The sequence below is a fragment of the Dasypus novemcinctus genome, chromosome X (genome assembly GCF_030445035.2).
Source record: "Dasypus novemcinctus isolate mDasNov1 chromosome X, mDasNov1.1.hap2, whole genome shotgun sequence".
NCBI lineage: Eukaryota > Metazoa > Chordata > Mammalia > Cingulata > Dasypodidae > Dasypus > Dasypus novemcinctus.
The window spans coordinates 152,927,062-152,944,026 of NC_080704.1; the positions used below are offsets into that span (position 1 = coordinate 152,927,062).

The window sequence follows — 16,965 nt, forward strand, 5'->3', positions numbered from 1 at the left end:
GAATTGAATGACAGCGCAAAGTGCACAAACATACATGTCATGGGTGTCCCAGAAGAAGAAGAGAAGGGAAAAGGGGCAGAAAGACTGTTTGAGGATATAATGGCTAAAACTCTCATAAAAGACATAATTATACATGTCCAAGAAGTGCAACATACTCCAAAAAGAATGATGCCTAACAGACCTACTCTGAGGCAAATACTAATCAAAATGCCAAATGTCAACACTAATAGGTAATCCTGAAAGCAGCAAGAGAAAAGCAATTAGTTAAATACAAGGGAACCACAGTAAGATTAAATGCCATTTTCTCATCAGACCCTATGGAGGCAAGTAGGCAATGGTGTGATAAATTTAAGGTACTGAAAAAGGGGAAACTGCGAGCCAAGAACTCTTTATTTGGCAAAACTGTCCTTCAAAAATGAGGGGTACTTTATAATATTCCCAGATAAACAGAAATTGAGAGAGTTCATCAACAATAGACCTGCCCCACAAGAAATACTAAAGGGAGTTTTGCAGGTTAAGAGGAAAAGACAGGCAAGAAGGCCTAGGAGGAGAGTGTAGAATAGAATATTATCAGTAAGAGTAGGTAAGAGGATAAAAAGAGAGACAAAAATAAGATAAAACATATGAAAACTAAAGGATAAAATGGTTGAAGAAAGTACTTCCTTTAGAGTAATAACACTGAATACTCCCCAATCAAAAGACACAGATTGTCAGAATGGATAAAAAAATTATGACCCATCTATATGTTGTCTAGAATAGCCTCACATTAGACCCAGGGACACAAATGGATTGAAAGTAAAAGACTGGAAAAAGATTTTCCATGCAAACAGCAGCCAAAAAAGAACTATGTTAGTTATACTAATACCAGAACAAATATACTTCAAATGCAAAACTGTTATAAGGGACAAAGAAGGACCCTATGTGTTAATGAACAGGCCATCCACCAAGAGGAAATAATAATCATAAATATTTTTAAATTTTTATTTTTAAAGAAGCTTTAGATAGACCATCTAGACAGAAGATTAGTAAGAAAACAGAGAACTGAAATAATATGACAAATGAACTAGACTTAACAGACATAAAAAGAACACTACCCCAAAACAGTAGTAAGATACTTCTTAAAATCCATTCTTCTCAAGTGCTCATGGATCATTCTCCAGGACAGACCTATGCTGGGTCACAAACTTTAGTCCCAATAAATTTTAAAAGACTGAAATTATACAAAGCACTTTCTTTGACCATAATGGAATGAAGGTGGAAATCAATAACAGGCAGAGAACTGGAAAATTCACAAATATATCAAGTTTAAACAACACACTCAATCACTGGGTCAAAGAAGAATTTGCAAGAGGAATCAGTAAATATCTCAAGACAAATGAAAAAAAGAACACAACATATCAAAACACATGAGATGCAGGCCAAGGCAGTGCTGAAAGGGAAATTTATAGCCCTAAATGCCTCCGTTAAAAAAGAAGAGCTAAAATCAAAGACCTAATTGCACATCTGGAGGAATTAGAAAAAGAACAGCAAACAAATCCTAAAGATGTAAAACCTACAACTTCTCTTATTTAAAAAATTACAATAATTTTTTAAAAGAACATGATGCTAAGTGAAAGAAATCAGACAGAAAGTACTACATATAGTATGATTCCATTAGTATAAAATGTAAATGTAAATAAATTTATTGAGATGGAATTAAATTGGTGGTTATGTAGGGCTGAGGAAGGATAGATGGATTGAGGTGACTGCTAAGGGGTATGGGTTTGCACTTTTTGGAGTAATGAAAATGTTCTAAAAATCGATTGTGGCAATGTGATCTGTGATCATACAAAAAGTCACTGATTGTACACTTTGGATGAAATGTATATGGTATGTGAATATATCTCAATAAAACTTAATAAAAAACCATGGATACTAAGAAAGAAGACAACCAGATAAAGAATTTCTGGGAACCACATGCAATTGGGGAATCCCTCTGTATTACCTGCATATATGCAAATTTCCATATTCAAATATTTTCCAATCTTTTCCAGTCTGTTAAGAGCCAGTTAACTTTCTGATATATACTAGAAGCTTTTACTCTCCTGCCCTCTGTCTGTCACTCTAACTCTTCCTCTCTTCACCATGTTTCCTCAACTTTTATCTTGCAGGACAAAATTTGACAAGCAATGAAAACCCCAGGTTGCCACGATACACACTGTAAGTATGAATATTGATGGCTTTGGAGAGTGGAGGCAGAACCATAATTAAAGGGGAAAGTATGCAAGTAGAGTTATGATATTTATTTCAAATGAGCATCATCCCTTCCTTCATGTTTTCTTTCTTTCCTACATAGGACTCTATCACCCAATGAGTCATCCCTAGCCAACGAGTTGAAGGTTTTCTCGAGTGACTTTAAAAGTTTGCTCTAGTGCATAGGGAAATTAAGAAAACTCTCACAAGTCCCTTTATCCTGCTCAAATAAAACCGTGATGGGTGAATATATACTTTGGATTATGTCCTTTTAAATGTACATTTATGAGGTTTGATGTCATAAATATATGTATTGGGTATATATGTGTGTATGTATAGTGTGCATGCATCTTTAATTTACCTTTAAACTACTTAGAATACACTTGTAAACAAGTACAAAACACTTACCTCTCGTGAGATTTGGCTAGTCTACTTCTTCCAGAGAATTACAGTGCAGCGAAATGAATTAAACCAATGTCCTTTCTCACTTACCTATAACCAACAAATGGATTTTTGACCTGAAAGAGGAGTTTCTTTTTAAGAAACCTGAGTATATTAGTAAAAAATAATAAACTACTTAAAGATTGATATTTTTTAAAACATTACTCATTTTTTCCACCCCGAGATGGCTCTCTCATCTGTTTGCTTGTTTTTGTGCTTGTTTTTGTTGTTTGTGTTCATTATCTGCTCATTGTCCATTTTTTTTCTTTAGGAGGTACTGGAAACTGAACCTGAGACCTCCCATGTGGGAGGCCGGCACTCAACTGCTTGAGCCACATCCACTTCCCCTTAAAGATTTATTTTATGGAAATTTTTTGTTTGTAATAACATTTCTAAATTCATTAATTCATCAAGTCTACAAATATTTATTGAGTACCTATTATTTATACTATGTACTGTGCTAGTCACCAGAGATACAAAGATAAATGAGATATTGCTCCTACATCAAAGATAACACAGTCTTGTAAGGAAGATGAGCATATAACTTAAAGTTGCCATAATCAGATCTTCTAATTTTTCAGTAACAAACTTATTTTCAAAGGCAGACTCGAGAAGACAAACCAATAATTGTACTCTAATATTTTGCAGCCTTCTGATTTTATAAGAAATAAATGTTTCATTGTAGAATTTTTGAAAAATACAGAATATTCTCAAAATCATCACTCTAAGAAATGTATATCTTTCAACTTTTAGGTGGATACATGGAATAGAAAGGGTGGAGGTTTCTATTTTTTTTAAAAAAGATTTATTTTATTTAATTTTTCTGGCCCCCCACCTCATTGTTTTGCACTCGCTATCTGCTCTCTGTTCACCTTCTTTTTTTAGGAGGCACTGGAAATCAAACCTGGGACCTACCGTATGGGAGGGAGGCACCTAGTCACTCTGCCACCTCCGCTCCCTGCTTGTTGTGTCTCTCATTGTGTTTTCTCGCTGTGCTCTTCGTTGAGTCTCTTTGTTGTATCATCTTGTTGAGTCATCTCGCTGCATCACCACGTTGCATTAGCTCACCATGCCGGACTGATGCATCAGCTTGCTATCTTGCTTGTCTTCTTTAGGAGGTACCAGGAAATGAATCCAGGACCTCCTGTGTGGTAGGCGAGTGCCCAACTGCTTGAGCCACAACCACTTCCCTGGAGGTTTCTTTTATAATGGCTTTGGCCTCCCTGCCCTTCTTATTTCTACTTTTACTTGTATTTTTTCTCCCTTCTTATCAATTATTTATCAATATCAGCCTATTAAGAATACTTCAAAAAACTTAGCAGATTTACTAATCTAACATATAAATACAATTTCAGCTTCTAGAAATAATGGACTGTTTGGAACACTAGAATGCATTTTTGGCCCTAACATTAACTCTTTTTACTCATGAGGAAAAATGCAAACTCTCAAATGAAGCTTTGTCCAGCTGCACACAAAGAGAGGCAAAAGCGAAAATGACTTTCTTGGTAATCAGTCTGGACTTCTTTTCTTTTAAAAATGGCAAACAGGGAAGCAGACTTTGCCCAGTGGTTAAGGCGTCCATCTACCACATGGGAGGTCCCCGGTTCAAACCCCGGGCCTCCTTGACCCGTGTGGGGCTGGCCCACGCACAGTGCTGATGCGCGCAAGGAGTGCTGTGCCACACAGGGGTGTCCCCCGCGTAGGGGAGCCACACGTGCAAGGAGTGCGCCCTGTAAGGAGAGCCGCCCAGCACGAAAGAAAGTGCAGCCTGCCCAGAAATGGTGCCACACACACGGAGAGCTGACACAACAAGATGATGCAAAAAAAGAAACACAGATTCCCGAGCCGCTGACAATGACACAAGCGGACAAAGAACACACAGCAAATAGACACAGAGAACAGACAACTGGGGTGGGGGGAAGGGGAGAGAAATAAAATAATAAATAAATCTTTTTTTAAAATGGCAAACAAGTATTTCTAATAATTAGTGATTGTATAGTTGATGTTTAATTCACCTAATTTGAAGTACAGAACTAAACCTTCTTTACTTAGTGTATGCAACAAGATATTCAAGTGAGGCTATAATGTTGCAGTGAGCATTTTCCCCAACACACGGCAATTCAAAATGCATATTTCCTCTGCTGATCCGCCCACCTTCACCTTGCTTTCTAAATCGCATTCTCCTCGTCATTATATCTCAGAAGGCAAATTCCCATTGCTTTATGCTTTCTCTAAAGTCAGTCTGGGGCCCATGACTTGGATTCTATTTTCTGATGCTCATTTCTTAATGGAGTGCTGGGGATCCAGTTTCAAGCCAGACAATTTGCTAAATATGGGGCAGACGGACGGGGGATTTTTCTGCCTGCATTCTCCATTAGACCCTAGATTACCAAAAACGTCAAGCCCATTCACAAGCTCGACAAGGGCTGAATAGATGCTGGCTCCTGGATGGTCTCTTGAACTGAGCCTGTACACGAATTCTGATCCCAGGTTACAGAAACCTGTGAGGTACTTCAACAGGTCCATGCATGTGTTACAGCTCAACTCCCAGCTCTGGTAATGTTAACATTAGCAGGAAAAGTCCAGCTGACATTAAATCAAAGAGGGTTTGATTTAAGAGATGTCTTACAAGTTATGTGCTAAAATAATTGTTGATCTATAATGACACTAAGCCAGTCATAACAGTGTTGCTAAATTCAATTTATTCTTTGGATATTCATAAACCCTGCCTGATGGAGTCACCAGCTAACTGAGATAAGCCTCAGTCTGTCTTCAACCCAAATATATGGAGCCTGAAAAGTCTGTCCGTATACCCCAATAACATGCCATAAAAATTTGGACATAGGTTTCGAAAATAAGTGAGATGACATATAGCTTTAGAAAGATTTTGAGAGTTCATAGGAAATACATAATGTTCTAGAAATTCTATTATGGTCAATTATTTACTAAAATGCTCTATGGTGCTCTTAGCATTGTGTTTAACACTGCATCAAATGCAGTGTTTTCCCTTTAAGAAGCTTATAATCTAAAACACACAAATAACCATATGTAGAAAAAAGCTACAGATCAGAGTAAAAGGAAGCATTCACAAAAATGTACAAATTCAGCATGCCAGAACTTTTCAGTTGAGCAATATGATCCCTAGTGAAATTCTTTCCAAATGATGTATCGTGTGCACAAGTTATAAGTGATTATCTTCAATTTTCTTAGAAATGAGTAATAAGATACCTCTTAAGACCCATGCTTTTGTATATGCAACAAACACTGAAGTTGGTGTGGTCATTGATAGCTGCCATTTAAGGAGAAAACCTATTTTCTGTCTTGTCTCATACCAGACAAATCCAGGACTCTTTTCTCCCAGGTTGATAATAAGCAGCCTTTTTCTAGACTACAGTGAAGAGCAAACATTGCAACTCTAAAGAAGGAAGTAGTGGCATGCTCAAACATATTGCAACAAAATATTGGATATGACCTACCATCCCATAAGAAAGAAAAATGCTTTGCAAAACTGACACCATCTCTGTCACCTAACATCCACCAAAATCATCTCATGTCTGTATTTCCTAATGCTTACAAAATCGAATTTGCTCCAAGAATTAAGAAAACTCTTTCTAAGATGGCGGCCCTATTAAGAGTCTTCTCCCTATCTCCCACTTCATCTCTTCAGTTCTTTTCCCTTGTCCAGGCTGGCTATTGTGACCATTTCAGCCAATTTCCTGGAGGTATTTCTATCCCTTTTCACCCTATTTAATCCTACAAGTTTCCTGGGAAGCCTGTTTACTTGTACGCTCCCCCACTAGACTGTGAGTTCCTTGACAAAAGGGACTGTGTCTTACTCCTTTCGCACCCCCAGCGCCTATCACAGAGCCTGCCAAAGCGGGGGCTGTCTTAGACTCCTTTCAGGTCAAGGTGCCCCATCAATCATCAGCCATCTCCTCACGCAATCAGACTGATGGCACCAATAATCAGGGTTAACCTAAGAAATACGTTCAGAGAATTCTTAAGACTGTTCCAAGTCAGCACACAATAATACAACTTTTTCAAAGTGTTAACAAATCACCTGATCACCCAAATGCCTGTTGCAGTATCAGAGAACAGAAACGCTCGCACACCTCCCTTCTTATTCTCTCTCCCAACTTTAGGACTGCGAACAGCTTCAAACTAATTGGGGAGCCCCAGCTGGCAGTTCAAAGACCGATGTTAGTTCTCCCACTTTTTAAAAAAGAAAATAACCAAATTCTCTCTTTGTTTTAAGAATGTCATTTTTTATTTTTTAAGTTATTTCATCTACTTCAAGAAACTCCGTCAATTTTGGCTCTTCAAGGCTGCCTTTTATCCATACAGGCATTTGGCCTTCTGGATTGGTTCTCGCACTTTCCAAGGCCATCTAAAGCAAGATCCCTTAATCTTTTGGGAGTTGCAACACTATCACGGTTTGTTTGATTTTCTGATTTCCAATCGTCTCCTTCACCCCTGCCCGTGGTCCCCCCCCCCAACAAAAGTGGTGTATGGCATTCATAAAGTGAATTACACTTGATTTTTGTTTAGAGGAATTTTTTTTTCAGACTTCTGTAACATTCCCTTGAGACAATTGGAAACATCATTGTCTGATTACTGGCTCACTTTCCTTGCCTAAAATTGTATCCATTCTTGATTGCGCCTGTGGGTAGGTTAAGCAAAACAAAATAAACATCTAGACTTATGAGCTCATTGGCTTTTTTCTGAATTTTTCTAAATTAAATAAGGGCAAAAGAGCTGCACTGAAAGTCAGTTATATGGATTTTTCTGCCAAATGCTAACTCTGCACGCCTGGTTTCCATCTGTGGTGCTTTCCAAGTTACAAATCCTTAAAAAAGGGGGGGGGCTATGAAAAAATCTATGGATTTTAGGGACATGCTATTTAGACTTGCTATACTATGCCTTTGAATACTCTAAAAGAAATGGGAACATGAGATTGTACCGCTTTAGATCAGCTTTGTGGAAGTCTAGTGGAGTCCTTCAGCACTGGTGATTTATTTTTTAGGCTGGCTGATTTCAAATGCCATTTAGTCTCATCCATATTAGCATAAGAAATGTACCTTATCCACTCTAACCCAATTCTGCTAATGGCCGAAGTTAGCAGTCAATCCCAAATGCTCCCCTTAAGTGAGACAGGACATTCTTGAGGATTTCTCTTTACTGTGACCGAATCGCATTTTATCTGGTACAAAGACAGCTTTAATGCAGTTAATACAGTAGAGCAGGCAAACAACATGGCTTAAAATACAGACAGGAAAAAAAAAAGTCAAGCGGTCATCATGACGGTTCATAACTATCAAATAATTTGCAGCTCTCTTTCAATTTCCAACCACTGAACGACAGCAGCAAATGACACATTTATTCACTTTGAAATTATGCACTTGCCATTGTATTTGGTCTGCCATTATCTTCTCTTCTCTGAAATACTGATGAGCTCTTCCCACACATGGACATTAGGATTTTCACCATGTTTTTCATATCTACAGTGCGCATATTTGCCCAACTAAAATTCAGGACACATGGTTCCATGCCAGGACAGTGTCCTGGAAATGTGCAGTACCTCAGAAAATCCAAGATACACCGTACGTAGTAGCTGTATGGGTACAAAGTTTGGCTTTGCTCCAGTGCAAGTCAGAACAGTGCCTGCCATGCAGAAGGTGGTCAACACTGTATATGTTTGCTAAGCTGAATTGAAATAGGGAATGCTGGGTTTATATAGGGAAGGCTCTTGGAAAGTGGTTTCTCCTCCAGAGTTTGTGAAATACTAGAGGAAAAATGAAAAATCTCCATTACAAGTCCCACTTCTGTTCTCTCAAAGTATGGCCATCCTAGGCGGGGAGGAGGAGGAGGGGGGAGGGAGTCCAGGCCAAATCTCCTCCACACAGTGTGTGGGCCCTCCCACTACTTTTATACAGATGCTGCGAAGAGGCAGGCAGCCAGAGAGCTGGGGGAGGGTGGGGGAGGGTGAGCGCCTGCCGGAGTGTGCGGAGTGTGTGTGTCGAAGGGGGCTGCTAAACAGGAATCTGTCCCTTCCCCCTGATCTTTTTCTTTAAGTGCAACCTTTACTCCCTGGCTTCAAACCAGCCAATGTGGCTCCAACCCCTACCCCTCGACCCATTCATCTTGTGGGGGCTCAGCCTTGTGAGGCCCAATTTTTACATTATCAACAAAAGCATGTTCTCTGGCCTTAGCAATTTAATTACCATGGCACTTTGAGGGGAGAGGTATTCGCCTGTTGTTTTAGCTCTGCGGAACTGATTCATTGGTTGCCCCTTACAGCGCCTGCACACGCCCACGTGGTACGTTATTAAGACTTAACAGTGGAAGAGGTAGTTCTACATCCCCCTCCCCCTTAGAGGGAGATCCTGCAAAGGAATATTTAACATATGCGCAAATGCATTTCAGTTACCTAAAAGGGTGACCAATTACCTTTGCAACTCAACAGCAGGCTCGCTTGGCTCTTTTCATCCACCTAAAGAAAAGGCTGAGGGCGCGCTGGCTGCCTAGGTAACCTCCTACCAGGAAGGCTCCCTGGCAGCGCCCACAGGGCGCGCATCCGAACCCACAACTTGGTCCGGCCAGCAGGTCCGCCTCCCTGACTTGAGAGCCCGGAGTGTAGTTTTGGCGAAGGCTGGGGCCCCATCCCTCGGCAACGCGGGACGCGCGCCTCGCTGCAAGCGTGGGTCGGGAAGAGACCCTGGAGGCCACAGTCGTCTTACCGTTTGCGAAGACAATCGGCCGTTTCTTCAGAACGCACCCCTGATAAATGAACCTGTTTGAAACCGACTCTCCCTGCTACCTTGTCAGGGTAGCAACTTGTCCTAATTGGATTCTAAGGCAGGCTTTCAGGAGCCCAACCGCGGGACAGTCAATCACACAAGGCCATTAATATTCATCTGTTGACAGCGGCAGCCCTCAGCTAAGGTTAAAATATGTCCTCGCCGCTCGATCTGATTGTGCAGCACAAAAGGCAGGCGTTCAGAAACTTTCTCCACCTAAAATCATCTCCCCTTCAGGGTCCAGGCTGTCACGGAGGCAGATGAATTTGGGAGGGGGAGGAGTTAAATCATCTTTGGACTCCCGCTCTCTTGGGCAGCAGCACCGTTTTTTATTTGAAGCGATTTTGCCAACCTCCGTAAGGGACTCTGCTTTGAAGGGAAAGGGTTCAGCCCTCCTCCTTTGGGGGACCCATCGACTGAAAAGTTTCCTTCAACGGATCTTTACCCGCCACTTCGGAGACGGAGATCTGTCCTCAACTTTGCCTACTCTTGGGCCCGCGAGCCCGGGGAACCCAGGCTGGGGAAAGGATGGCCGGAACCGCGGTCCAGCAAAGGCTGAAATTCTGACACGTATGTGTGAACGAGGGTGGCAGATTCCCAAGGCACCAGCTCGGTTACGGGGTGCCAATTCAACAAGCCCCGGGGAATCGGCTCCCACCTTCCTGCCCTCCCCCCCCAAAACTGGGCCCTCGCGGGAAGGCCAGCCCCACCGTTCCTTCCACTCTCACCTTCCCTGACAGCAGCGCGAGCCCGGGGGATGCGGACACGGTCCACATGCACCCTCCTTCCTTCCCTCGGTGGACCCGGCCCTGCCCCCGACACACCGACCACTCCCAGGTGCCCAGAGGCAGGGCGCACGACCGAGGCTAATGCGCTCAGGGTACAGCCACTGCGCGCCCCTCGGCTCCCCGCTGGACGCGGGGAACGAGCGAGGGGCTCCTCCTCACCTGGCACGGGAGTCTCGGGCACCCACTTGAGTCCGGGCTGCAGCCTTTGGAAGAAGGAGCGGACCTGGTGACAGGTGGCGTCCGGCGGCGGCGGCGGGGGCTGCGCCTGTCCCGGGCAGTCCAAGCTAAGCAGCATCGCCACCACCAAGCACGCGGTGCGCACGGTCCCGGCCATCCTGCTTCGCGGAGAGCGAGGGGCGCGCAGGAGAGTGGCAGTGGAGGCGAGAGCAGTCCCAGGACGCGGCAAGCCTGGCAGTGGCCCTGAGGAGCGGGAGACGTGCTGCTACCCAGCCACTGCAAAAGTTTGCTCGCAGCTACCTGGGCACTAGGCGAGGGCGGGAACCGCTAAGGGGCGCGGGGCGGGGCGGGGCGGGGCTGGCCGGGCGGGGCGGGGCGAGGAGGGACGGGGCGGAGCGAGGCGGGGCGCGCGGCCAGGGGGCGGCGGCCGGGCCACGGCGAGCCAGCGGGGTGCGGGGGCGCGGCGCGGGCCGCAGCTGGGACTGCTGGGGCGCCCCGGGGCTGGAGCCGGCGCGGGCGGTGCGGGAGGAGGGCGCGGAGCGCGTGCGGTGGCTCCCAGCAGCCCGGCCCAGCTGCCCGCTCGCCGTCGCTCTACACAGGGCGCTCTGGCATAACTACTGCAGAGGGGCTGCGGGCTCGGGCGTGCTGATTGGCTTCTCGGCAGCCGTCCCCTCTGACTGGCTCTGGGAGAAGTTCCCCAGCCTCACTCCTCCTTCCCGCCGCTCATTGGCCTACAGCCGGGAGGGCTTTTCCCTTTAGGATTTTTGCAACCTCTCCCCCCGTCCTTGGGGGGAGGGGGGGCCAGCTCGTCTCTAGCCACCCTAGCCACACGAGGTCTTCCTCGCTCCGCACAAAATCCATCTCCTCTTCCTGCTTTCCAAGGGGCTTCCCTCAGCCCTTTTTCCCCAACGCGGCCCCGGGCGGGTTCGCAAACCCAACCCACAAGCAGTCGCATGCAGGGACAGCTCTGCGTTTTATTCTCCAGGACCGCTGGGGTTTCCACAACCTGCCTCGTCTTTGAATGCTGTCCATAAAAAGTCTGAAAGCCTGTGGGGCTTGCTAGGTTTGATTCATAGAACCACACAAAGTCAGAGAAAGCACCTGACTCCAGGGTGTTAAAAAGACTCTATCTCCTGCAAGATAGCCCTGAGGGGCCCAAATCCTGAAGCAAAGCACAACTGGTGGCAACAAAATAACCCAGGGCTTAAAGCCAGCCTAAGTCATTAGAAAATCATTTTACTCGGAAAATTCATTGAGCCTGTTTCATAGATCGAGTAGAAGGCTGTTTGAGAGGTCTTTGGGACCCAAATCGCCCACCTCTGCTGCTTAAACTTCACCTTTAGAAATTCGTTTCTTTAAGAATCAACTACTTCTCAGAAAAAGAATGCATTTTAGTCATTAGCTATATGCTCCTAAGTAGGGATCTTTAATTCATTCTTTCGGTGGCCTCCACGCCTTAGCACTGTGCCTTGTATACAGTAGGAACTCAGTAAGTATTCATATAATGAAATGATTTAATACCTCAGTGTGAATTTGTTTATCATCTGATTGTGTTTTTTTCTGACCTAGGCGAAAGTAGGTTCTGATACGGAAGTTAAAGAAAAAGGGATGTCTTTTGAAGACGTCTTTGAAAGAAGTCTCTTTAAGAGGTTGGTGGGTCAGAGGAGGCTTCCCAGAAGAGATAACGCCCTAAACTCAGACTGGAAAGAACAGTAGGAGTTGAGGTGAGAAAAGAAGATCGGGAGAAGGGCGCCTTCGGCGAGGAAGCAGCAGGAACAAAGACCCTGAGAAGAGAGAGCCTGGCTTGGCCCCCTTGGAAGGGAGGAGGGGCCAGTAATACTTTGAGGCTGGGGGAATAGAAGAGCTAAGGTGGAAGAGGTAAGCAAGAGCTATGCTAAGGAGCCTTGGGGAACCACCCAAGGACATTTTTTAGCAGAGGGTGACATGATCATATTTGCCTTATAAAAAGATCTCTCTAGCAGCATTGTGGAGAATGGCTTGTGTAAAGGACAGCATTGGAGGAAGCAAGGAGACCAGTTGAGGGGTTGTGAAAATAATCCAAACAAGAAATGATAAAAGCCTGTGGCAGAGAAGATTTTGGAAAGGGGGAAAGCTGCCAGAGTTATTTAGGAGCTAGAGTGAAAAGGCCATGGTGACTTGGTGGATTGGGGGTTGGAAGGGAAGAAGTCAAGGACGGCGGGCTCATTCATTCTTTTTATCAACAAACATTTGAGTGCCACCTATGTATCTGGCATTCTTCTCCTACTTCATAATTTTGCCTGGGGTTAGGCCTGCGCCTGCATTGAACATTTGACAAATGACATATCCACTTTAAAAGAAACACCAATTAAGAGTCATAATTTGGCTGGTGAGTTTGATATGTTCCACCTGTGGAGCCCTGTGACCAAAGGGCAGATTGGAAGGCAAGCATTGATTGAATTTCATGACCTCGCAGAGGAAGACATGACCTCCCATAAATTCGTGATCTTCCAGAGCTCATGCAACTAACTACAAAGGCAACAGTTGTTTTCAACTACTGGGTATTGAGTACCTTGAAAAGACTGGACTGTGACTTATTTTTAATATATCCTGTTCTATCTGTTAATGATACACTTTGCATGAGCTAAGGCAGTGCTTCCCAAAGTACAGTGCGTGAATCCTTAGTGGTATGTGGACCAACGAGGTTTCGGGTATTTTTTTAAAAATACATATTTATTTTAATGTGTGTTAGAAAAAAATATACCTAACTATTGCATCCAATCCCTGCCTTCAGTCAGACAAAGCTAAGTAGGTAGTGCTGTGACAAATGTCGATAAAAGTGCAAGCTGGTTCAAAGATAAATATTCAGTAGCATTGGGAAGATGAGGATATAGCAAAACCCATGAGGTGGTAAGTAGATCACTAGGATTTGGGCTAGGTCTTAGGCAAACTGGACCCAAGGTTGTGTGAAGTATTTCTTTGGTCTTAATGCTTCTGCTTCCCCTCTAAGCAGCTACTTCAGGGCTTTAAGCCAACCTACAGTTAATAAAAGTTAATAAACTTTCTAAGCTTAAGGAGTAGCTCCGTTTTTTTAAGTGCCTCTCAGAGACTTTCTAAGCCTTCCGCCCCCCACCCCCAGCAATGACTCTAGTAGTGGAATCTCAGGCAATGAAACAGGTATTGAAGGATAGGCTTTTGTTCAGGAAAGCTTGCGAGAACACTGTGGGCAGTTGTCCTCTCTGCCTCCATGGTGAGGTGGAATCTTACTGATGAGGGTCCAGTTCCTTAACCAGAGTATGAAATCTAGTCTGTTATCTACTGTCTATTGTCCAGATGGGTGACCAGGAATTAAGACTGTTTTCACTTCCTTTGTTTACATAAACAGCTATCTTACTTTTCAAGGCTCCCTTCCTCATAGTAGAAGTCGGGCCCCCACTCATCCTAACACTTCAGCTCGAAGAGAGAGAGAAGCAATCAGTCCAGAAACACAAAAGGATGTGCCTATTGAGCCAGTGTTCACCTTCTACGATTTACGGTTCTGCACTTTCGTACCCAGTTGGAAGCATTCAGGTAACACAGTTGGACCCCATTTTCTTCTTTGGACTTGAGAGGAAGACTACCTAGCTCAGCAAGCCCCAGAAGAACTTTTCTTCACCTTTCACTCCGAGTCTCCAGTTTGAAAGAACTCGAGAATTCCCAGCTGTAGCCAGCAGCTATTATCTTGCTATAGCAGGGAGGAGAGTCTGGTTCCATGGCTCCAAGAGCCGCATAAATCAAGTTCTCTGAGAGAGGGTTAAGAAAGGGTGTTCAACAGCTGCCGCCATGGGAGGAGCTCATACACAGCCGTGTGCTTGGCCACACACGCACACATTGTTTGTCCTCGGCCCAGTTCCCTTCCCCCCCACCCCCCGCAGGTGATGTTCTCCTCTCCCCTCCTCGCCCCCTCAGGTACACAGTCTCTCCCTCCCCCCGCCCCACGCCCGCGCCCAAAAACCTGCTTTCGGAGAAGAAGCTTTACAACTCATCCCCTTACGGAGTATGTGGTTGATACGATATAATGGGGCTGCCCACCCAGGGGTACGAGTATTTTAACAGGGTTCAAAGCTTTGAACCAAAGGACCAGAGCTCTAAAAACTGTGGAATTCCAGGCATCCGCCAGTGGGAAGGGAGTGTTTAAACTGAGAGGCAATGAGGCCTTTTTCGGTGCACCTGAAATCACATCATGTAGACAGTTGCTTATATGTTACTCTGGTGCTGCTCACAGTCAACACCTCCCTAGCCACACCTCTGCACTATATGGCACACAGCCACTTTGTCTCCCCTTCTCTTGCAGTGTATGACTCCTTTGTGGGGACGAGGGGAGGGGAGGCGCCAGGCACACTGATCCCAATTCTCCCCAATGTATAAGCTATGATCATAGAATGAATTATGGTCCTTTGGGAAAGTGTGTTCATTCATTCATCCCAGCCAGCAGGCCAGCACAAGGTAAATGGTAACTTTGTAAGTTGAAAGACTCAAAGCCGTTTTAAAAATTGCATAATAATCCCAGGCAGAAGCTGGCTCCATGTGTGTGGAAAATTAATAGACCGGGCTGAGATACTGGCATTGTGTGTCGTGGATGGATACCCTCTCCTCAGACCAGGGACTGTGCTTTTCCCTCACTAAATCCACAAAATATACTGAGGTTCTTATAAGTCAGAGTCTGAAACTTGAAAAAAAAAAACCTATTGGAATTTTTATTTGTGGCATCGGGTTGATTACTACAAATAAAAAGTTATTCTATTCTGTCTTTGTTTGTGTAGAGGGATATTGATCTGGATTACAAACATATTTCTTCATACCCCTACTCCATTGATTTTCTTTTGATTGGGCAGATATACTGTATGTATATCTAACATTTTGTGTCTCTTGCATAGGATATTTAGCTTGCCATAAAAATTTAAAAGGTTTGTAGTTTGGTGATTGAAAGTATGGTAGCTTTAAATCCAAAGGCTGGTGATGCCTGAGGCACAGCTTTATGTGCCACCTGGCAATTCACACATACTTTTGTTTTGCTTTGAATTGTTACGGAGCAAAAAGCACAATGGATCTGGTAATGTCATATATTTATTTTTCTGTAAAGGCATGTAGAATATACAAGTAATTTCCTAAGTTTCTTCTGGATCCTTATGCTGTAGATCCTGGATCCCCAATAGGTCAAGTGGCATCTTCCAATTGACCTTGCATGTGTTTGCTTCCATGGAGGCCAGTTCCCATCATTCCAAGCTCCCAGAATTCCCAGCAACCCATGGGAGTAAATCAACAGCCACGACCACATACAGCAGCTCATACTTTCAACAGCCTCTCCCACCACATTTCCCAAGCTCCGGTCACAGTCCTAATGTTGGGAAATTTCAAAGTAACATCTCTTAAGGAGAGGCCATCTCCCCCTGCTGACCCCCACCCAACTCTACAGTTATCATAAAGTCTATGAATTAGAAATCATGTTCTTCAGAGGCAGTATGGTTGGGACCTGTAGCCAATGGAGGGGAAGCACAGTATCCAGACCATTCCACACCCTACCAACCAGACCCAGAGTCGGCAGTCCTTGCTATTCTAACACTTGGGGTGACTCCTGCACTTGCCATACTGTACAGCAAGTGTTTGTTTACCTGTTTTTCTCTACCATAACCTACGAGTCTAAATGAGCAGGGATGCATATTATTCTTCTATTTCTGCTAGTACAAGTCTACTCAAAGTGCAGGGCGTCCATCTACCACACGGGAGGTCCGCGGTTCAAACCCCGGGCCTCCTTGACCCGTGTGGAGCTGGCCCGTGCGCAGTGCTGATGCATGCAAGGAGTGCCCTGCCACGCAGGGGTGTCCCCCGCGTAGGGGAGCCCCACATGCAAGGAGCGCACCCGTAAGGAGAGCCACCCAGTGCGAAAGAAAGTGCAGCCAGCCCAGGAATGGTGCCACACACACAGGGAACTGACACAACAAGATGACGCAACAAAAAGAAACACAGATTCCCAACAAAAAGAAACACAGATTCCCGTGCCGCTGACAACAACAGAAGTGGACAAAGAAAACACAGCAAATTGACACAGAGAATAGACAACCAGGGTGGGGGGGAAGGGGAGAGAAATAAATAAATAAATAAATAAATAAATAAGTGCAGTCCATGGACCTGTACTGGTCTGTGCACTGTTTGTTACTGCTTTGCTGCAAGTTTAAGTACAGAAATCAAGAATGCACTTAGAAACTTTTACAGTATTTTGATATTACTGCCACATGTAAACATATGATAAGTAGGTCCTCCAGTTGAACCTAATACTTTTTAAATGGCTTTGTATTTTGTATTTCTTATTCAGGTTTCTAGTCATTCATTTTTATCTTATTTAACCAAAGTATTTGTCCACAAGAGGTTAAAAATTAAAATAAAATAAAATAAAATAAAATAAAATAAAATAAAATAAAATACTGGTCCTTCGCTACAGATAGTTTGAAAAGCATTGCTTTAGTATGTGCACAATGCTTTGACCCATGGCAGGCACTTAGCAAATGTTTTTT

The 16,965-nt window shown here is 44.2% G+C and overlaps 1 protein-coding gene across 1 annotated transcript in view; it reads right to left on the bottom strand.

Annotated features, from left to right (window-relative positions):
* GPC3 (glypican 3) overlaps positions 1 to 10,754 on the bottom strand; it is a 514,875-nt gene extending 504,121 nt beyond the window's left edge. Inside the window, exon 1 of the mRNA XM_058292375.2 lies at positions 10,418 to 10,754. Coding sequence (XP_058148358.1) covers positions 10,418 to 10,592 — 175 coding nt within the window. The 5' untranslated portion in view covers positions 10,593 to 10,754. The remainder of the gene's footprint in view (positions 1 to 10,417) is intronic.
* Between the last annotated feature and the right edge of the window lie 6,211 nt (positions 10,755 to 16,965).